This window comes from Silurus meridionalis, chromosome 1, assembly GCF_014805685.1.
Source record: "Silurus meridionalis isolate SWU-2019-XX chromosome 1, ASM1480568v1, whole genome shotgun sequence".
Lineage (NCBI taxonomy): Eukaryota > Metazoa > Chordata > Actinopteri > Siluriformes > Siluridae > Silurus > Silurus meridionalis.
The window spans coordinates 33336537-33359750 of record NC_060884.1 but is presented as its reverse complement, the minus strand read 5'-3'; the positions used below and the strand labels follow the sequence as shown (position 1 = coordinate 33359750).

Below are 23214 nucleotides of genomic sequence, written 5' to 3'. Positions count from 1 at the left end.
GTTACTTTTATACACTTTTATTTGCTTTGTTTTATACAATACATGTGAAATTGTGGTTACATGTGGTTTCCGAAATGCTTTTATCAGTCAATGTTTACAGAGTTAAGAGGACAGAGACACGCCTCAGGTGTGTGACGTGACGCTACGCTACGTGACCTGGAACAGCTTCCTATAGCGTCCGTATGCTGCAGCTCCAATCACGACCTTGACTTCGGCAGAACAGTCGTCATCTCCGTCGTGCACTTCCTGAACGGTGGCTTCCTTATACAGCCACCTGCACATCACACACACACACACACACACACACACACACACGTTAGGAGCAGTAATAATGCAAGAGAGTGTTTATGAAGTCTTCAGTGTTCTGTAAGGAGAACATATCTGTGTTCAGTTGACGCGTATTTAGTTTGTATTTACTATATGATAAAAATTAAGAAATAAAATACTATAATCTTGATTTCACCTGGTCTCATATAATATAAAACACTGTATTGGCAAAAGTATTGGGTCACCTGGTCATACGTTTTGAGCATTGCATCCCAATTTGCTCTTCTAATGCCCTCCACTGTTTTGGAGTGTGCTTATGGATATTTGTGTTCATCAGACACAAGGGTGTTATGAAAGGCAGGTATTGATGTAGGTGAGGAGACCTGGGGTGCAGTCAGAGTTCACATTCATCCCAAAGGTGTTCAGTAGGGATGAGATCAGAGCTCTATAGCAGGAGATCTTCCTCTCCAAAGCATGTAAACCAGATCTTCAAGGAGCTCACTTTGTGCACAGGGGCATCGCCATGCTGGAGCAGGTTTGGGTTTTCAACTTCAAGTGAATTTTATTGAAGCGCATCTAAAGACGTCTCGTATAATTGAGTTCTTCCAGGTTTGTGGTAACAGTTTGGAAAAGAAAAGGAAAGGTCAGGTGTCCCAATACTTTTGGCAAATAACAAAAATCAGTAATAAGAAACTGTGTTAATAAAAAAACAAGCACATTTTAGTTTTTGCCCCCAACTGTACTGAACTGTGACTTAAAATCCAGGCACACACACTTGTATTTCCTACTTGAACTAGGAGACACAAACTTCCAGGTTTGTTCACAAAACCATCTCCATGAAGTGTCCAGCACATCAGAACAAGAGCAAAAACCCAACTTGACTCCTGCTACAGCCAAATATTTTTGCTCCTCAGTTCCTGTTTGTTTTGTGCATAATTGAGTCTCTTAGCCTTGTTTCCATATCAGATGTACGGCTTTTTGGCCGCAATTCTGCCAAAAGAAACCAGACTTTTCATACAGTAAATGGGTGTCCTACTGGTTTCTGCCAGTTCTTTGCTGATGTTCATCTACCAGGCTTGAAGGGAAATATGCATGATGTGTCTTTCATGCTCTGCTTTAAGTTTCCTTGGCCGACAACTGCATCTACATTTCTCAACATCGCCCGTTTCTTTGTGGAGAGCCTTTTCTTATGCAGTAGAACTACCTTGTGCTCAGTCTGGTTATGATGTAGGACCTGTGACATGAAACAATCTTCCACAACCTCAGAGCAGAGTTTTGCTGGTTCCCTCACCCAGTTTGAAGCTCCTACATGGCAGTTTCTGTTTCACTTAATGCCCCTGTTTCAACCTTCATATCAATTTGATGATGATGATGATGATGATGATGATTCACACCCGTTTGGCAGAATTGATTAATCCTGAATCTGATCCTACAAACACGCCGAAAATGGATTAGATTTCTCTTCTTTCCTTTTTTTTTTATCCGATAAAAAGGAATAACACACATTTTTAAAGCGTTCTCGCCTGCGCTTTAAGTTTGCTTTGTAAAAATTCAAGAGTTATATTTATATTAAGTTTGTAATCTTGCGTACCAGTGTAGATTTATTCATTACTAGACACTCAAAGCACTTTCCGTACGTCGCTCTGGATGAGGGCGTCTGCTAAATGCTGCAAATGTAAATGTAAACAACAGGAAAACACCCACGACCACAAGTGATTCGTCTCTTGCTAGTGTGAATGCTGTGAACATATGCTGTTTCACCAGAACATTTAAAGTGTAAAAAAAAATAAATACATCAGAGGTTTAGAGACCTACAGAAACAGATCTTGTGAATTCTGACCCAAACGTTCAACACTGGAGCAATACCACAACAGTAACAAGGAGCTCCAGTTACTTTACAGTCTCCTGAAGGTCTTATTGTATCTACACCATCACTGTCTCTCTGGTGTGAGTAGAAGAGTAAAAAATGATGGTGTTTATACTGTATATTAAGTTAGTTAAAGGAAGACCTGATGGTTTGAAGAAGAGGGTGTGGTCAGGCGGTGTATGTAAATGGGGGAGGGGCTGTTGTAGAGAACGAGTGAGTAGTGGATGATAAAATGCGCTTTTTTTTATTTTGGGAAATGCTTTTTTTTCCTCTTTAGTAAGCTGTTCAATGCTGAGAGAGAGAGAGAGAGAGAGAGAGAGAGAGAGAGAGAGAGAGTGATGGATCGTCTTTCCCTCTGACCTGAGTGGAGGTGAAATAGAGCCGGAATAGTGCAAACCACGGCAATCATTTTATTTCCTATCGATTTTCTCCGCCGTGTGTACGTGTGCGATTAAACGTGTATAAACCTCATTATACGTGAGTTTGGAGGGTTTTTTTGTACACACTGCAGGGAACTGCTCAATCTATCACACAATCTATGGAGCACTTTTGACAGATTTTGACCTCAGTTTTGGGTCAGAGCCCAGACGTCCAGTCGTCTAGACGTCACAATTTGTCAAACTTGTTCAAATCCTAACGCCCATTTTTCCTGCTTCTAACATCAACTTTGAGGACGAAATGTTCACCTACTGCCTGATAAATAAATCCACCCACTAACAGGTGCCATGATGAAGATCATCAGTGTTCTTCACGTTATAATGTCATAATGTTGCCTGATATATCAGGATGAAGAACAGTGTTCCTTTCATTTTCCCTACTCTTCTGTCTCTTCACTCACCCTAACTGAGGGCTGTTGAGATCCACTTTCAGAATCATGGTTTGTTTCCCGGTGGACTTCATGACGGATTCTTCAACTCTCTGCTTCAACTCGTCCAGGCCCAGCTCGTTCAGCGCTGATATCGGGACGGCCTCGGGGTCAGGTGACTCGTACCTGAAAAGTCAGTGATATAAAGTTTAGACAGCAGAGATGACAGTTATGTCCAAAAGTATTGGAACACCAGACTTTTTCAATCATACATGTTCCTACTCAAACTTTTCCCCACAAATTTGGAGGCACACAATTGTGTTCTTTGAATGCTTTTGGTAGCAAGAGATGTTCCTACAAAGTCACACGTATGAAGATACATGGGTTGGAGTGCATCTGCTATAGAGCTCCAACCCTATTGAACTGATTGAATGTGAATGCTGTCTGCACCCCAGGCCTCCTCACCTTCTCACCTACATCACTACCTGACTTTATTAACACCCTTGCTGAATGAATTTCCACCAAATCTCCACAAGATCTAGTGGATCGTCCTCCCAGAAGAGTGGAGCTTATTATAACAGCAAATGGAGACTAAATGTGAAATGAGATGTTCAAGCGTGGAATGAGATATCTCAGAAGACCACGTCATCCCTATAAAAAAAAAAAAAAACTTCAAACGTACCCTTGGACAAGGTCGATCTTGTTGTGCACCTCTATGATGGAGTTCATGAGCCTTTCTGGGATCTGGAGATTCTTTAACACATTAAGAACGTTGACTTTTTGATTCACCGTCTCTGGATGGCTGATGTCCCTCACGTGAACAATGAGATCCTGAGAACACAGAGAGAAGACGTCATGAGGTCGGGCTCGCAAACGTGTGCGCGAGTTCGGATTCGGGAGGTGCGTACGGAATGTGCGACGTCCTCCAGCGTGGCTGAAAACGAGTCGATGAGTTGGTGCGGCAGCTGAGACAGGAAGCCGATGGTGTCCACGTACAGCACGGTCATGTGACTGGGGAGACGACCGCCGTGGATCGTTACGTCCAGGGTGGCAAAGAGCTGATCTTTCGGCTGGAGAGCGACGTCACCTGTCAGAGCTTTGATTAGCGTCGTCTTACCTGAGGAGACAAACCCGTGTCCTAATCAAGACCATGCAGAACTTTGAGGTTTGTGGCTTGATGCCACCTCAGATGTAACTCTGGAACAGTGGGAACTGGTCTCACCACAGTTGGTGTAGCCCATGACCGAGACGATGGGGAAGTCTTTGTGTTTGCGCTGTGTTCGGAGCATGTGTCTCTTCTTCCTCAGTCTCTCGAGAACTGAGCGGATCTTCAGCTCTTGCTCTTTCAGCAGCCTCTGCTGCACTTCATACAGAGTTTCACCTGCACACACACACACACACACACACACACAGCCATCAATCAATCAAGCAAGAACCTCCAACAGAGTCAAAACCTTTACTGCTCTCTTACCCGAGCCCATGATGTACCTCGAACCTCCACCCTGCTGATCCAAGTTCCCTACTTCGTTCTTCAGTCGAGACCTGGTAAGTGACATTTCCCAGTTTAAAGCTCATATTCTGTGATGTAATGTGGAATATCATGTGCAATCTTCATCTCTGAAGCTCTGTAAAGTCTAAGAAACCTTAAATGTAGAGCTACATAACAGAACACAGAGCTACATAACACAACACAAAGCTACATAACACAATGTAGAGCTACATAACAGAACACAGAGCTACATAACACAATGTAGAGCTACATAACACAATGTAGAGCTACATAACACAATGTAGAGCTACATAACACAATGTAGAGTTACATAACAGAAAACAGAGCTACATAACACAATGTAGAGCTACATAACAGAAAACAGAGCTACATAACAATGTAGAGCTACATAACAGAACACAGAGCTACATAACACAATGTAGAGCTACATAACAGAATGTAGAGCTACATAACAGAACACAGAGCTACATAACACAATGTAGAGCAACATAATACAATGTAGAGTTACATAACAGAAAACAGAGCTACATAACACAATGTAGAGCTACATAACAGAACACAGAGCTAAGGACTAAAGTAAGTGTCCTTCACCACATAAAGTGCATCGTGTGGACACTCATTTAGAACCATGACTTACCTGAAAAAACCTGTGTGTTCAACACTCTGAACTCACGCCTGAAATTCCAGCCAATTACAATCCAGCATTCACTCCTGAACTTTCAGCCAATCACAATCCAGCATTCACTCCTGAACTTTCAGCCAATCACAATCCAGCATTCACTCCTGAACTTTTAGCTTCAGCTAATCACAATCCAGCTTTCCCTATGGAAATCATCTACCTGAGCAGTGGAATCTCCGCCAGCGAGATCTGGAGTTTTGCCTCCTTAGTTCTTGCATTCCGGCGAAAAATATGCAGAACCAGCGAGTATCTGTCGAACACCTTCAGCCCCCAGGCGTCCTGAAGCTCTTTCTGGAACGACAAACCAAGAAGCAAGTAAACCAAGAGTCTCATCAAGAGTCTCATCAAGAGTCTCATCACTCATTTTTCGTTTATTTTTCCTGATAGGTCTCAGAGTCTCACCTCTGACACGGCGGAGAGGCGCTCGACGTTCATGAACACCGCAGAGACGCCGGGGGTTTCTCTGATTCTCTCTGCACAAATCCACAATAAATGAGATACGTCTCCATAAATCACATCATATTACCTCAGAGAGAGAAATCACACACCTGTGAGCATCTGAAAATTTCCCTTCCCGAAGATTGTTTTCTTTTCTGGTGTTTTGGTGGAGAGGATGATCTTATCCATGACGCTCCAGTTCTGCAAGGTGCTGACAAGACCTACAGCCTCAGCCATCTGCAGATCAGCTTCAAATCCCACACAATTAAACCCCAACCAACATCAGCAACATTATTTATAGGTATTTATATAGAGTTTGGGCACTCTGGGAGAAAATCATTGTATTGCCAAAAGTATTGGGACACCCGACTACTCCATCCAGCATGAAACAAAGCCATCTCCATAAAGATCTGCTTTACATGGGTTGGACTGGAAGATCTCCTGCTATAGAGCTTCTCTCTATGTGGTTGGACATAAAATGTCCACAAGTACATCTTCCCAGAAGATTGGAAGTTATTATGATATATTTTATAGTCAGGTGTCCACAAACCTTCAGCCATATATAGTGCATATGAAGATATTAATAATTGATAATGAGGAAATAATCACTAGTAAAGATGGAACCTTAAAAAAAAACACCACCTTTCTACAGTCTGCAGGTGCAGCCACGTCCCAGAGTGCAACACTTGGACGTGATTCGTCAGTGATTGCGTTTCAGTGTGGTACGGTTTCAACCCGGTGATTAAAAATGGAATGTGCTCCCTTTTTTTTCTATTCATTTGTAAAAGAAAGAAAGCAATCCTGCTAAAAGAAAAAGTCATGCCCAGACTTTGCCTTTTCCCTTGTGCAGTAGAAGAGTCTGGGTGCTGAACTTGCCTGCCTTTCACTAATTAAAACCATTTGGAGCATCATGAAATGGATAATAAGAGAAAGAAGACCCAGGACTGTTAAGCAGCGTGAATCCTGCATCACACACAACTGAGAGAACTTTTTTCTCACTGAAAACTCCAGCAGTTCTTCTTCTCAGTTCCCAGACATATAGACTGTTGTTAAAAGCACAGCTTTTTTTTTTTTTAGATGTTTTAAGATCAAATTTAAAATGACCTTTTTTTCTCTTAAAAACAGTAAATTTGCTCAGTTTAAACATTGAATGTGTTCTACTGTGAATAAAATGAGTTTATGAGATTTTCTGGATTTTATTAACATTTCACCCAATTTTTTGGAATTGGGGTTGAAGTATATTGACTATTTTTTGTTTATTTATTTTTTTAGTATTCTGACTTTCTTTTTGCTTGTCTGTATCTTTTTGAGATCCTGAATAGTTTCCTTATATGTTAAATATTTACATATAATATTTAAATCCACTACTGAGAACCTTGGTAGATCGTGTCCAGCAGGTTTTCTGCTTTTTGGACATTTCTATCACATTGTTTCATCACCCCCGTGACCTTCTCCTCGTCACGAAACTGCTGATTCTGCTTCAGAACTTCAGGACAGTCTCGCTGGTCCTCATGACGGCCCACAGGAACCCGTCTGTCCTGACGGAGACTCACCTGTGGTCAGGTATTGCTTTTTCTGTCCCCATTTCACATCAGGATGAACGATAAACACCCGGTGGTCCTCTTCTCCGATTCCTACAGGCCTGTGCTGCTGGAAAAGCTCCTCGACTTCTTCATCCTCGATGAAATCCTTCTCATCTTCATCACTATGCTCTTCTCATGATCATCACCAGGGTTGTGGGTCTTGCTCTTTCTTTTACACACAGTTCCTGAGAAGGTCCTGCTGGAGAAACACCACTGCAGAGACTTTGGGATGGATGTCTTCGGACACCGTGTGACATCATTCATCTGATTTGATTTCAACCTAATGAGTGGCTTTGTCCAGGATGAACATCTTCTCCAGGAAAACCTCATCACACTGAAGACATGCTTAAGCATTATAAAATTGCTCTTTATAACACATTAAACTTATAACAAGACTCAGAAATAATGTAAAAGTTCATACTAATAACCACAAAGTCAATAAATTCACAGCAAAACGTTTAGGCCCAAAAGTCTGGTGGAATAAATAGTCCAGAAAGTACTAGAGTACTAAAGAGTATGTACCAATACAATAAAGCGGGTTTTTGTAGAATACTATTGAGTAGATTAGTGCGCTAGTACACACGTGTTCTACTTCCTACTTTCTTCTTCGTCGCCTTTACTGCAGGTGTAGGAGCAAGTGCTGCCCCCTGCCGAGCCTGTACTCTTACTGCATCCCACTTCCGCCTTGTTTTTAAAGCTTTTTTTTGTTAATTAAATTTACTTGTTTATCAATTTTTTTTTAAAATATAGTTTAGTTACTGTTTAAACACTAAACATTCATTCATTCATTCTATCTTTCTTTCTTTCTTTCTTTTACAGTTCACAGATGTATATGGACTGTTGTTAAAAGAAGAGGAAATGCTACACGTGGACTTTCCTAACTTTTTTTCTCTTGAAATGTTTTTTTTTTTTAACAGTTTATACATATATGTGTTCTATTGTGAATAAAATATGGTTTTATGAAATTTGCAGCCAATTTCAAAATGACCTTATAATTAACCCTAAAATGGTAAATTCCCACAGTTACTAATTGTTCATTTTATATGCTTTTCATTTATTTCTTCCTCTCTTTCTTTTTACTCACTTTTTAGAAACCTAACAAACAGGTTTTAAAACATGACTCTTATTTTGAAAGGTCTGCGTTCTGCTCGCTCTCGTTCTGCTTCCGGGTTATAAAAACACATTTAAAGTATATTGTCATATTTAATATGATTAAAAATATTACGATACGAAGAATTTGCTATGAAAACATTCTGCTTACAAAATAAAAAAATAATTACTTTATAATAAACAAGCAACTTATAAACAGGTTTTGAAACAAGCTGCTTCGCTGCTCCGTGCGCTTCTGGGTTGTAATCGGATGCACGTTTAGAGTACAATGTTAATTATTATAAGTAAAAGTTAGACAAGTAACGCGTATGAACAATAGGCAAAGAAACTTTTGCTAACTGAATAAAATAAATCCTTATAACAAAAATAGCAATAAACTGACGGGTTTTTAAACAAGACTCTTAGTTTGAAAGGTCGTCACTCTGCTTCGCTGTGTTTCCGGGTTTTGTTTCACAGGTAAATTGGAGCGTCATTCTGCGTCATTCAGCGTCTATTGAAGCCTTTGATGACTTCCGCAAACAAATCACGAGAGGCGTCAATAATCACTACAGAGTGCACGAGAGGAGGGAGAAGCGTTTTATATTAGATTGGACCGGAGAGATCGGATTTGTACAGCGGTGGAGTCTGGAGCTCCATGTCTGGGATCCGGAAAGTCATGACGAGTGAGTGTCATAACGCTATGAACTCTTTATGAAGCCTTATGAACACGAACGAGCAGCTCACTCGTTTACTGAACCCGAGTTCAAACTAAAATATAAAGCAGCAATAATAATAATTATAATTATAATTATTATATTTAATAATATTAATAACAATAATAATAATAATAACGCTTTACGTTAGTTAAATTAGTCACGTGACCCCCCATGATTATGTATATTAGAAAATAATTGATATTGAATAAATCACATGCAGTGTGTTCCGCTGTTCCAACATGACAAATCACGTGTGCACAAATCCAGCTTCATAAACATACCTTACAATTAAAAATGACAGTTTGAGGAAGAACCACATCTGGAAAAGAGTCCCTATACTTTTGGGCACATAGTGCAGTGTGTGTGTGTGTGTGTGTGTGTGTTTCTATAATAAAAAATCTATAAAAAATAATATAACAATATCTATAAATAAATACAGTCATAAATATATAAAAATACATTTAAAATATATAAAAATGCTGTAACAAAATCTATAGAAATCATCAGCAATCTATACAATATAATGTAAAAAAATAAATATATATAAAATGGTGTATAAAAAATCAAAATCTAGTAAAAAATCTATTTAAAAAAACTAAAAATAAGTTTAAAAAAAAAAAGAAATTAAATAAAAAAATGAAATATACAAAATGCTGTCAAAAAATACTGAGAATAAATAAACAAAATGTGTGAGTGTTTGAGTGTGTGTGTGTGTGTGTGTGTGTGTGTGTGTCTACAGTTATCACTGTATAATGATTGAATAAATATGTTCCAGACTTCCGCCTGGCCGTGGTGCAGCTGCACGTCACACAGCTGAAATCGCAGAACTTGTCTCGAGCTCAGAAGCTGGTGAAGGAGGCGGCAGGTCAGGGGGCAAAGATCGTGGTCTTACCAGTGAGTATAAACACCATGAGAGGAAAATCAGGACTTTATTCACCATCATTATTTCATGTTATATCAGAAATCAGACCCAAACATGTTCCTGGTTTGTTTACAAAGCCGGCTTCATGAAGACCAACACAAGAACTTTGAGGATGGATTTGGGCTGGAATTGATATCATCAGTCTGCTACAATGGTTTAGGACCACATGTTTCATTAACCTGTTTATTTCAGATCTCCACAAGCTCTCTCCAAAATCGAGTGGAACATCCAGAAGAGTGGAGGTTTTTCAAACCTTAAACATAGAGACTTATGTAAATCTGGGGCTCAAAGATCTCTCTTTTCATGCTCATGTGTCCACAAACTTTTGCTCATGTAGTGTATCTGTCTGTCTGTCTGTCCGTCCGTCCATCTATCTATCTATCTATCTATCTATCTATCTATCTATCTATCTATCTATCTATCTATCTATCTATCTATCTATCTGTCTGTCTGTCTGTCTGTCTGTCTGTCTGTCTGTCTGTCTGTCTGTCTGTCTGTCTGTCTGTCTGTCTGTCCGTCCGTCCGTCCGTCTGTGTGTCTGCCCGTCTGCCTGTCTGTCCATCTGTTTATATCTATCTATCTGTCTGTCTGTCTGTCTGTCTGTCTGTCTGTCTGTCTGTCCGTCCGTCTGTGTGTCTGCCCGTCTGTCTGTCTGCCCGTCTGTCTGTCTGTCCATCTGTTTATATCTATCTATCTGTCTGTCTGTCTGTCTGTCTGTCTGTCTGTCTGTCTGTCCGTCTGTCTGTCTGCCCGTCTGCCCGTCTGTCTGTCCATCTGTTTACATCTATCTATCTATCTATCTATCTATCTATCTATCTATCTATCTATCTATCTATCTATCTATCTATCTATCTATCTAGGGTGATTACTGCTTCAGGAGTTTAGTGAGAAACACTTGATCTGTAAAACAGTGCAGTGTTGTGATACACAGCAGTGGATAACCTGCAGTGGGGTGATGGGGATGTGTGTGTGTGTGTGTGTGTGTGTGTGTGTGTGTGTGTGTGTGTGTAGGAATGCTTTAACTCTCCGTACAGGACGGGATACTTCGCCAAATACGCTGAGAAAATTCCGGGAGAATCGACGCAGGTCTTGTCCGAGGTCGCTGCTGAGTGTGGGATTTATCTAGTAGGAGGTGAGAACTTTCTGTCCTTTATATACAATCTGGATCACTCTAATCACTGTGTGTGTGTGTGTGTGTGTGTGTGTGTGTGTGTGTGTGACTTTTCAGGCTCTATCCCAGAGGAGGATGGAGGGAAACTCTTTAACACCTGCCCAGTGTTTGGACCTGATGGCAAATTACTGCTGAAACACAGAAAGGTGTGTGAGTGTGTGTGTGTGTGTGTGTGTGTGTGTGTGTGTGTGTGTGTGTGTGTGACTGTAAGACTGTGTAAGAGTGTGTGTGTGTGAGTGTGTGCAAGAGTGTGTGCAAGAGTGTGTGTAAGTGTGTGTGTGAGTACACCACACTCATCTCATATCTAATATTAAAAAATATTCCTCTAAGTTGAACTGCTTTCTCCTCACAGATTCACCTGTTTGACATCGACGTTCCCGGGAAAATCCGTTTCCAGGAGTCGGAGACGCTGAGTCCCGGGAGCAGTTTATCGGTGTTTGAGACACGTAAGTGATCTGCTGCTGATTTGGTGGATTTAATGTTTCTCTTTTCACCATCATCTTTATTATTTACTCTGTTTCCTCACACAGCGTACTGTAAAGTGGGAGTTGGGATCTGCTATGACATTCGCTTCGCAGAACTGGCCCAGATCTACGCAAAGAAAGGTGACGTTGGATCTCTGTAGTGCTTTTAGGAGCTCAGAGACTGAGACTGAGAGCAAATGCTTTAATAGACGTCCTGAAGCACTTTATTACTCTCACATCACAACACTGCGTTCACGTTGGGTTATAGCAGCTATAAACCGTCATTCCCTCAACAGATGTGTTTTTATGATCTTTATGTTAAAAAGGAGAAGAAAAGGGCAGATTGTGATGTTAGCTGAGATGTAGGATTGTGATGTTAGCTGAGATGCAAAACAACGTGAATACTCCTGTCCTGAGTTTAACTCTGAAAGCGCTGACACTGGAGACTCCTTCCAATAATGTTCAGTATAGTATAAAGGAAATTGGAGTTTGTGGACACCTGGACCTCTTTTTGAACATCCCGTTCCACGTTTTGGCTCCATTTTCCTGGGAAGATGTTTCACTAGATTTTTTTTGGAGATTCAAGTGGAGTGCATTTGGAGTGCATTTAACATTCACATTCATCCCAAATGTGTTCAATAAGGTTTGGAGCTCTGTAGCAGGAGATCTTCCACTCCAGCTCATGTAAATCAGATCTTCATGGAGGAGCACTGTCATTCTGGAACCGGTTTGGGTCTCCTAGTTTAAGTGAACCAAATGTATCCGAAGACGTCCTTTACATTCGTGTGATTTCAAACGGTTTGGAGACGAAACAAATATGGCATTGGGTGTCCCAATACTTTTGGCTTTAATATACTAAGTATACTACATAAATGTGTGTGTGTGTATATATATATATATATATATATATATATATATATATATATATATATATATATATATATCAATATATATATATATATATATATATATATATATATATATATATATATATATATATATATATATATATATATATATATATATGTGTGTGTATATGTATATAAAATGTGTAAGAAAAAAGGTGTGTGATTTCTTTCTTTATATGTGTGTGTGTAGGTTGTCAGTTGTTGGTTTACCCTGGAGCCTTTAACATGACCACAGGACCTGCTCACTGGGAGCTGCTTCAGAGAGCTCGGTCTGTACCTTTACCGTCTCCGTCTCACGTCTCCTACACTCGTCTGTCTCCTTCTTGTGTGTCAGTGTTTGCTCTTGTGTTTCTCTGCGACAGGGCGGTCGATAATCAGGTTTACGTGGCCACGGCTTCACCGGCGAGAGACGAAAGTGCCAACTACGTGGCCTGGGGTCACAGCTCGGTCGTCAACCCCTGGTCAGTACAGTGTTCTTCAGTGTGTGCAGGTTAAACTTGTTTGGTTTAGGATCGTTTATAGTTGCCTTTTTGCGTCAGAGCTCCACATTTTATCACCAGCTTACGTTGCTACGAACTGTAACTGGGACATACCATAGCGTATCCTCTGTGATTAAAACAACAATGAATATACTGTAGCACAAGTGTATTACTGTGCTGAGAATTCTTCAAGCTTGAATCCAGGGGGTGGAGCTTAGTGACAAATGCAGATGCAAACAGATCCGTGTTAGAGACCAAATAATTTTTAAACATTTTTTATCTTTAGTAATAAAGGTGCAGTTTCTGGTTCAGTTAAAGCTAAATGTACAGGTACAACCACAGACACAGTTACATTTGCACCTACAAGTACCACTAAATATACTGTTACATGTACAGCTACAGGTCAAGGACTGTTACAACTACAGGTAGAGCTGCAGGTACAGTTATAATTACAGGTCAAGTACAGTTATAGGTACCAGTGAGGTACAGTTCAGTTATGGTTACCAGTACAGTTATAGCTACAGGCCAGGTACAGCTACAGGTACAGTTACAGGTCAGGTACAGCTACAGGTACAGTTATAGGTACAGGTACAGTTACAGGTCAGGTACAGCTACAGGTACAGTTATAGGTACAGGTACAGTTACAGGTCAGGTACAGCTACAGGTACAGTTATAGGTACAGGTACAGTTACAGGTCAGGTACAGCTACAGGTACAGTTATAGGTACAGCAACAGGTAAAGTTACAGGTACAGTTATAGGTACAGGTCATGTACAGCTACAGGTGTAGTTATAGGTACAGGTACAGCTGCAGGTACAGATACAGTTATAAGTACAGGTTGGGTACAGCTGCAGGTACAGTTATAGTTACTGGTCGGGTCCAGCTACAGGTGCAGCTGCAGGTACAGTTATAGATAGAGTTTGGGTACAGCTACAGGTACAGTTCTAGTTACAGGTCGGTTACAGCTACAGGTACAGCTGCAGGTACAGCTATAGATACAGGTCAGGTACAGGTACAGCTGCAGGTACAGTTATAGATACAGGTCAGGTACAGGTACAGCTGCAGGTACAGTTATAGATACAGGTCAGGTACAGGTACAGCTGCAGGTACAGCTATAGATACAGGTCAGGTACAGGTACAGCTGCAGGTACAGCTATAGATACAGGTCAGGTACAGGTACAGCTGCAGGTACAGCTATAGATACAGGTCAGGTACAGGTACAGCTGCAGGTACAGTTATAGATACAGGTCAGGTACAGGTACAGCTGCAGGTACAGCTATAGATACAGGTCAGGTACAGGTACAGCTGCAGGTACAGCTATAGATACAGGTCAGGTACAGGTACAGCTGCAGGTACAGCTATAGATACAGGTCAGGTACAGGTACAGCTGCAGGTACAGTTATAGGTACAGGTCGGATACAGCTGCAGGTAAAATTATAGATACAGGTACAGCTGCAGGTACAGGACAGGTAAAGTTACAGGTACAGCATCATGTACAGCTACAGTTAATGCTAGCGGTAAAGGTAGTATTACAGGTACTGGTCGAGTTCCAGTTCCAGCTATAGCTACAGTTAAGCTACGGGTGCAGTTCCAGGTGTGCTGTGTTGTATTTATTGTATTATACAGAAAATGCTTGATCCATTCTTTGCTCTTTCAGGGGTGAAGTGATCACAAAAGCACAGTCGGAGGAGAGCGTAGTGTACGCAGATATCGGTGAGATTTACTGTTTTTTCCAAACTAAGAAATTTATTCGGATATTCAGTGATCAGATAATTGCTCTCGTATACTTGATTCGTTATTGTGCTTCTCTCGTAGGTCTGCAGTACCTGTCTGACGTGCGGGAACAGATCCCGATCACTAAGCAGAAGCGTAACGATATATACGAGGTTAAAGTAGTAAACGAGGGCTGAGCAGATGATCGCTTTGCCTGACTGAGACCCTGTGTATACCTGCTACATCTCAGATCTGAATTATCGAGATCAAAAAATCTCCAATTCCCACAGAGGTTTTATAATAAATTTAAGTCTATTTTCAATAATATCTGCTTGGTGCATTTGTGTGTGGATAATCCCAATTCTGGCATCCTGTATAATCCATATAATAATTTCTTCTATTCAGATGTAGTATAAATGATCCCCATCCTGATATAATCCCACTTTCATCTGAATGTAATTGTGACATAATCCTGATATTATCCCGTTATTCCCTATCCAGATGTGGTAAATCTGAGTGCATCCTTTCTGGATATAATTCACATAATCTCTGTCGAGATCCTCAAATAATCCCTGTCCAGAGATAACCCTGCTATTCCATATATTTAAAATCTCTTTTTGTATGTATATAATTCCAATAATCACTATTTGTAAATAATTATAATAATCCCTATCCAAACAAAACCATCAGTTTCTGAATAATCCCGTTATCCTCTATCTGGATAAATCTAATATTATACCAATAAATCCTATTAGAATCCGATTCATTAAAAAAATTAATTTCAAGTATTTATGTATATAATCATTAAAATCTCAATCTGTCCAGATATAATCCCGATATTCCACATTTCAATATAATCCTACAGATTTCAATCTGGATCTTTAATAATAATCCCTGTCCAGATATAATCCTGCTATATATTTAATATAATCCCACAAATCCCTATAAGGATATATTTCCAATAATCTGTATTTGATAATGCTGATGATCCCTACCTAAATATAATCCTTATCATTTTTGTTGGAATATAATGTCTCCATCCTGATAATTCCAATAATCCAAGTACCAGGTAATCCAGGTATAATCCCTTTTTTGTCTAGATATAGACTTTTCTTGATCAACAAGAAATAATCCCTTTTAGGCAAATTGCTGATAATCTTTATCTGAATATAATCCCTATAATCCTGATAATCCTTATTAATATACAATCCTTAAAGTCTGCTGTATATCCAGATGAGGTAATTTATTTCCTACCCAGATATAATCCTTATATCCCACTCTCCAAATGCAATCCCTATATTTCCTTTTTGGGTATAATCCCTGTAATGCCTGTATGGATAGGATCATGAAACCTGTAGGTATAAATCTTTGTTGCATTGTTTGTTCAGTAACTTCACAAAGTGCCTGAAAGATCAACCTTCTCATTCATAGATCAGTATTTGTTTTAGGACTGGGAAAAACACATCGTTCTTAATAATGCTGAGGAAATTCCAGCTGCACATCTGGTGTATGGCACTGTTTCTGTTTAATGTTTTGCTTAATATACAGAACGAATCCTGATTACTGTGAATACTGTTTATATCCTCCTGTGGGCGGAGTCTCTAAATTGACAGGTTGCAGATCGAGTGAATCCTGTTTAACAGATTAAATTCATGTTTCGTGGCCAAGAATAAACGATGTAATGAACTGTGACAATGATGAGAATAAAATAGAAAAATGTGTATGCCACTCTGAGTTGAAATTTCCAGTTATTAGCAGAAGGTTTTGAGATATTACATGCATCTAAAAGAGGAAAACCAAGATGTAGAAGCCAGGACTCGAAAAAACAAGGCTTAATAATGTAAGTTTCTCAAGAGATACCTTGACACAACAAGGTGTAAACAAACAATCCATTCAAAAGTAAAACACAGAATAGGTGACCACAATAGAACAACAAGCAAATGACAGGCAGGAGAAGGAAGAAGATGTTAGTTGTACTGCTTTTCGTTCTCTCCCCATCCCGAGGCATCCTGAGGTTGCTCCAGCACCAGTCACGTCCCACCTCATGAAGATTATGAACCTTTAAAGCAGTCTGTGCCCGCAAACATTCTGAACGTATCAGCGCCAATTGGATTCCACTTCATGTAGAGTTTGGACACTGGATCTCTTTGAGTGTTTAAAGGCTATGGCATGGAGAAGCTGGTGTTGGATCTGTGATGATCTCAAATGTAGAGCAATTTTAGGAGTTGTTTAGTAGCTCCTGGTTCCATAATCTCACCTGACTGTAAAAGACTGGAAAGATCACCACTCATAATCACACACTCCAGTGCTCATGTTAGTTCTCACTCCCCAGTGTTCTGTAGTGTTTAAAGACTATAATCACACTCTTGATGTCACCCAAATGAGGATAAGGTTCTGCTTTTGAGTCTGGTTCCTCTCAAGGTTTCTTCCTCAGAACATCTAAGGGAGTTTTTCCTTCACCACAGTCTCCATGGTGATCATCAGGGATAAATGCACATCATTCACCGTATTCACAGGTACATTTATAGGAACAGGTAGAATTATAGGTACAGCTCCAGGTACAACTACATGTACACGTAAAACTATAGGTACAGTTACAGGTACAGCTTCATGTATAGGAACAGTTAAAGGTACAACTACATGTACAGTATCAGTACAGTTATAGGTACAGTTACATGGACAACTACAATTACATGTGCATTAACAGGTACAATTACAGGTACAGCCATCATCATTATGGGTCAAGTACAGTAACAGGTACAATTAAACAACATGTACAAATTCAGCTACAGGTAAATTTTTCCTATCCAGATATAATTCAGGACAAGGAAGAAGAAAACATACACATGTACTTCTTGTATTCTGTAACCTTTGTCACATTTACACACACATCTACAAGCTCTCCTGCATCTCAAATGATCACAATTCATTAAATGATTTAATTTGATTTTTGAAATGATCGCTATATTACAACCCCAATATGTTCATGAGCTGCTCTGGTTGCCATCTGTGTAGGTTTCAGAATGTTTTCTTCATGTCCATGCAGGTTCCCCTTGGGTTCTTTGCCTTGATATTTATATACTCATACCTAGAGGGGCCCTTTCCGTAAACATGCCTGTCAATCTGAAATTCCCTCTAGATATGAGTAAGTAGGTGAAATGTGAAATCCTGCCTCACACTCAGCACTCCTGGGATCCAGACTATGAATATGGAGTGATCCTGACCATGAAAATGAAAATAGTAATGCTAATGGCAAATGATGGTATTTATTAGCCTATGTTAGCTATGATACAAACTGTGCACAAGGGTGTAAGGTACAATGAAATGCAGTTTAGTTAACCTCAAGTTTAAATGTATACGAATTTCATAATACAAAACCGAAGACATCGAGTAAGATGCAGCTAAACAGTAACACAGTAACAGGAACAGTGGACAGTTTTCAACATTAAAGAAGTGTTTAAGGGCAGCATACAGGTCTAGTCCATAAATCAGTTTGTTATTCACAGTGTTCATATATATAAAAATATTATATAAATATTATATAAAATACAGAATAGATATAATACAGGAGATCAGCATGAGCTGTAAAAGAGTAAGAATGGCGTAGCATCAATTTGGAAGGTTCGAAGTGAGAGAGTTCAATCTGATTCCATTTTAGACATTTACTCTCACAGCCCTTCACATATTCATTAAACTTTTTCAACTCGAATACAAAATAGCTGGCTAATGTTTGTTCAGTCGCCAGTCTGAACATCTGCACACCTGCTAAATCGTGTAGTTATTCAATCACACTGCAAAAATAAAGTCAACTTAGCAAGTGGAAACATTTATTATTATAGGATCACAATGAACCAAATGTTAATCAAGTCTATGTCTGGACAATATTTATCAGTGGTGAAGGCTCTTGGTTACTGATGGGAGGTGGCCAAGGATGGCCAAGCTGCCACTCTTGGGCCCCTGAGCAGGGCCCCTGAGCAAGGCTCCTAACTTTTAGTGCTCCAAGGGTGCTGAATTATTGCTGACCCTGCATTCTGACCCCAGGTTCCTAACAGCGTTGGAATATTCGAAAAAAGAATTTCATTGCACTGAAAAAGTACATGTGACAAGTATAAAGCACCTTTTAAATGTCTTGAATTAGGTTCAACAATCTTATTTTTGGTTTTTGGAATTTAATGAGATGAAATTTTCACTTGGTGCCAGATGTTCTGTTTTGAGTATTTCAGAATAAAAATCAAAAAACCTCCAAATAAAGAGTCTGCAAGATGAAACACCAGAAATCTGAAGCTGTCATAGGCACATGTTGAGTTTGTGCTCATGATAGTCTCCGATTCCTGTTCTTAGCTGCTGACAAGATGAATAATAGGTTTGTTTTGTTAACATTTACTATACGTTTAATACCAAATGTTGAGTATGAAATCTGGTAAGTCTCCTGTTACCGAAGCCCGTAGGTTTTGGGCTAGTTTCATTTTCTTGTGTGGCTCTGGAAATGAGATGTTTTGCTGAAACACACCTGTAGTATGGAACACATCTGAACAAAAACTAACACTGGTAGTATCCTGACTTTTGTTTTATTCGTGGTTATGCCATTATTAATGTCATCCAGCACACAGAAGCTCCAGCATTTCAACCTGCATTTAGACGGATGTTTTGTAACTACTAGTTCAACAGTAAAAGACCTGGGAGTTATTTTAGACATTAAATTGTCTTCTGAAAATCATATCACTAATATTACAAAAACAGCTTCTTCCAACTTAGAAATATTGCTACGCTAAGAAACATGTCTATATCTGATGCAGAGAAGCTCGCCCATGCATTCATGACCTTCAGACTGGACTATTGTAATGCATTACTAGGTGGATGTCCTGCATCATTAATAAACAAGCTACAGTTTGTCCAGATTGCAGCAGACAGAGTTCTCACAAGGTCAAGAAAATATTACCATATAACCCCAATCTTTTCCTCCCTACACTGGCTTCCTGTTAAGTTTCGAATCGAATACAAACTACTGCGTCTTACTTATAAAACAGTAAATGGTTTATCTCCATGTATCTCTCTAGTCTTCTAACATGCTACAATCCGTCACGCTCCCTGAGATCTCAAAACTCTGGAGTTCTAGTAGTTCCTAGAATAGCAAAGTCCACTAAAGGTGGTAAAACATTCTCACATTTAGCTTTGGAATAGTCTTCCTGACAGTGTTCGGGGCTCAGACGCACTCTCCCAGTTTAAGTGCAGCTTAAAGACGTATCTTTTTAGTGAGTTCTACACATAACACACATCACATCAGAACCTTGTGCTCCAGAACATCTCAATCTCACACTCCAGTGCTCATGTTAGTTCTCACTCTCCAGTGTTCTGTATTGTTTAAAGACTATAATCACACTCTTGATGTCATCCAAATGAGGATGAGGTTCCCATTTTGAGTCTGGTTCCTCTCAAGGTTTCTTTCTCATAACATCTAAGGGAGTTTTTCCTTCACCACAGTCTCCATGGCTGCTCATCAGGGATAAATACACATCGTTCATCTTCACTCTTAAGTTCTGTAAAGCTGCTTCGAGACAATGTCTGTTGTGAAAAGTGCTATAGAAATAAACTTGATTTGACTTGAGATTCCTGTGTGTGATGCAGCGCTCTGTTCTACTGAGCTTCTCTATTATATTGATGGGTTCTAAAAGAGTGACATCATAACGATGAGATTAAGAAATGGATTGTTTCTGGTTGGACACCACTGAAGGCTTAGGGGTGAAATGTATGGCCCAATTTCATGTCAATCACTGAGAATAACTTTACCATATCAATGATTACACACATTTTTTTAGGTTTATATACAACATCTGCCATACAAGTATAAAGGAACTGTTACTATAGCAACGACAATGTAACAGAACATTGGATTTCTGATATAGATCTGTTGTGTAGGACTTGATGTTGATATCCCTTGATGCATACTTGAGGCACCGATGAGACTCTGTGGGATGGTCTATTCAGTGGTGGCACCCTCTGCCACACTACTCCTGAGTCCTTCCTTCTCCTGAGGTTGCTCCTTCTCAAAATCAGTATACTAAGGCACCGCTAAGACTCTGTGGGATGGTCCACTGAGTGATGGCACCCTTTGGGTTGTCAAGTGGGCGCACTCCTTCATGGGTGTTTCGCTGATAGGCCCACGACACCTCCAGAGGGTTCAGCAGTGAATCCCAGCGTCCCAGGTTCACTCCCTAGATGCCATCAACTCACTTAAAGACCCAGGCGGAGTCTTTTCTCTTCACCCACAGCCACTGGCTTCCCTTTCCACAGCTGCAGAGAGGTCTTTGACCGCCTGCTGGTGGGCCTTTCCTCGTACTCCCATCTCCCTGAGTAGCCTGGATGTTGTGGTGGCTACGAACCCTCTGCAACCTACTTTCGCTGGGCGTAACTTTACATTCCAGCCTTGTTGTTGTGCATCGGCTGCAAGTTCAGCGTACCTCAGCCTTTTCCGTTCATAGGCCTCCTCCACTGCACCCTCCCAGGGAACGGTGAGCTCGATGATGTAGACAAGCTTGAGCGAGGCTGACCACAGAACAAGGTCTGGTCGCAGGTTGGTGGCTGCAATTTCAGCTGGGAAGCATAGTTTCTTATTCAAGTCTGCCAGCAGCTTCCAGTCCCGTGCTCTACCCAGATGACCAGAGTCTGATCTTATGGTGGTGAGGTTGGTTTGACCCTCACCCTCCTGAAAAAATGGTGTTGGCTGCCACTGGGATGATTGGGGAGGAAGGGCATTCACACTTGTCCGTCGATTTTCCAAAACTGCAGCAAGACACTTCAGCACCTGGTTGTGCCGCCAGGTGTAACGGCCTTGGGTAAGGCTGGTCTTGCATCCCACTAAGATGTGCTTCAGTGTTGCTAGACTTGGGCATAGAGGGCACGTGGGGTTCTCGGCATACCATTGGCTTAGGTTTGCGGGAGAAGGCAGGACATCGTAGGCAGCCCTGATGGTAAAGCTCGCCCTGAATGTCTCCATTTCCCACAGCTCTTTCCAGGAGATATTCCTTTTCCTCTGATATAGAAAATAAATTGACACGTCCTGATCAATCAGAATCTAGAAAATTGACAGTTTTTTAAGTCCATCTCATACTAATGGTCTTCCTCCTTGAAGATGATTAATTACAGATTTTCCAGGAATGTAATGGGGTAAATCTTACTCAAGCGATGACCACATGACTGCTGTCAAGATGAGGAACGCAAGATGAGGAACGCTTACAACATACAGCATCTTACAACATATTCATGGATACATTCATATCTACTCTTTTGTCTGGTGTGTCAAATAAACCTTTATATCCTGTTTATTTCACTTTTAGAACTGAGTCTGTACTGTTCTGTATATTTGAGGAATTCGAGCATGGTTGCAGGGTTGAGGGAAAATAGTCAGTGCTTAAGATGATGGACTTCTGATTGGAGATCAAATCCCAGCACCACCAGCTGTATAAATAAAAACAGTAAGATAAAAAGAACAGCAAGAATAAGAACAAGAACTTTAAGACCATTGAGGAGGAGAAGAACAAAAGCATTGACAATTCAGACTCATTTTCGAGTTAAACTTCAGTAACACCCTCTAGTCATTTATATTTTAGATTGTTTTAATAAAAAATAATCATGAATATGAACACTATGTCATGCAAGAATTTTTTTTTATCTAATATAATTTTTTTTTATAATAGCTGTTCAACAGGTATAGAATCCAGTCATTAGTGTTGCACAAGTCAGTGCACTCTTAGTGCAGGTCTCAAGCCAGGATAAATGTGGAGGTTTGTGTTATGAAGGACATCCAGCGTAAAACATGCGCCAAATCAAATATGCGGGTCACGAAAGAGAATTTCATACCAGATCGGTCGAGGCCCGGGTTACCAACAACCACCACAGGTATCGTTAACAACAGAGTACTGGTGGAAATTGGGCTACTGTTGGCTGAAGGAGGAGAAGAAGAGGAGGAAGACGTCTACAGAGACAGCAGGGAAAGGAGAAGTGGAGGAGAGAGGAGGTTCGGGTTGGTACTTTAAATGTTGGTACTATGACTGGTAAAGGGAGAGAGGGAGCTGATATGATGGAGAGGAGAAAGGTAGAGATGTTGTGTGTTCAGGAAACCAAGTGGAAAAAGAGTAAGACCAGGAACATTGGAGGTGTTCAAACTGTTCTATCATGGTGTGGATGGAAAGAGAAATGGTGTAGGGGTGATTCTAAAGGAAGAAAGAGGTTGGAGGAACAGAAATGGGATCAACAGAGTGGAGAGAAAAGTAGGCAGGAGTACAAAGAGCAGCAGGTAAATAAGGATGTGGCGAAAGCCAAGGAAAAGGCATATGAGATAGATGAGGAAAAGGAAAATGAGAGAGAGAAGGTTGGGTGGTGTGGAGTTAGTAAAGCAGGAAGTGGATAGTATTAGTAAGGAGAAAGTGAGAGCAGCGATTAAGAGGATGAAGAGTGGAAAGTCGGTTGGACCAGATGACATACATACAAGCGTGGGGATGTTTAGGATAGATGCAGTGGAGTTTTTAATCAGATTGTGTAACAAGGTTTTGGAAGGTGAGAAGATGCCTGAGGAATGGAGAAGGAGTGTGCTGGTACTGATCTTTA

General features: G+C 40.3%; 2 protein-coding genes across 2 annotated transcripts; one reads left to right on the top strand and one right to left on the bottom strand.

Moving 5' to 3' along the window:
- Window position 1: 1 nt before the first annotated feature.
- gtpbp6 (GTP binding protein 6 (putative)) lies at window positions 2–8732 on the bottom strand. Its single transcript, XM_046845083.1, has 11 exons — window positions 8681–8732; window positions 7120–7278; window positions 5677–5814; window positions 5531–5601; window positions 5289–5419; window positions 4411–4481; window positions 4162–4320; window positions 3848–4056; window positions 3622–3770; window positions 2973–3125; window positions 2–274 (listed from the first exon to the last, which is right to left on the bottom strand). The coding sequence occupies exons 1-11, from the start codon at window positions 8730–8732 to the stop codon at window positions 148–150; spliced, it is 1419 nt and encodes a 472-aa protein (XP_046701039.1). The 3' UTR covers window positions 2–147.
- nit2 (nitrilase family, member 2) lies at window positions 8713–14935 on the top strand. Its single transcript, XM_046849480.1, has 10 exons — window positions 8713–8921; window positions 9730–9848; window positions 10888–11008; window positions 11105–11193; window positions 11400–11493; window positions 11578–11652; window positions 12610–12688; window positions 12782–12880; window positions 14555–14610; window positions 14713–14935. The coding sequence occupies exons 1-10, from the start codon at window positions 8894–8896 to the stop codon at window positions 14805–14807; spliced, it is 855 nt and encodes a 284-aa protein (XP_046705436.1). The 5' UTR covers window positions 8713–8893; the 3' UTR covers window positions 14808–14935.
- The last annotated feature ends 8279 nt before the right edge of the window (window positions 14936–23214 follow it).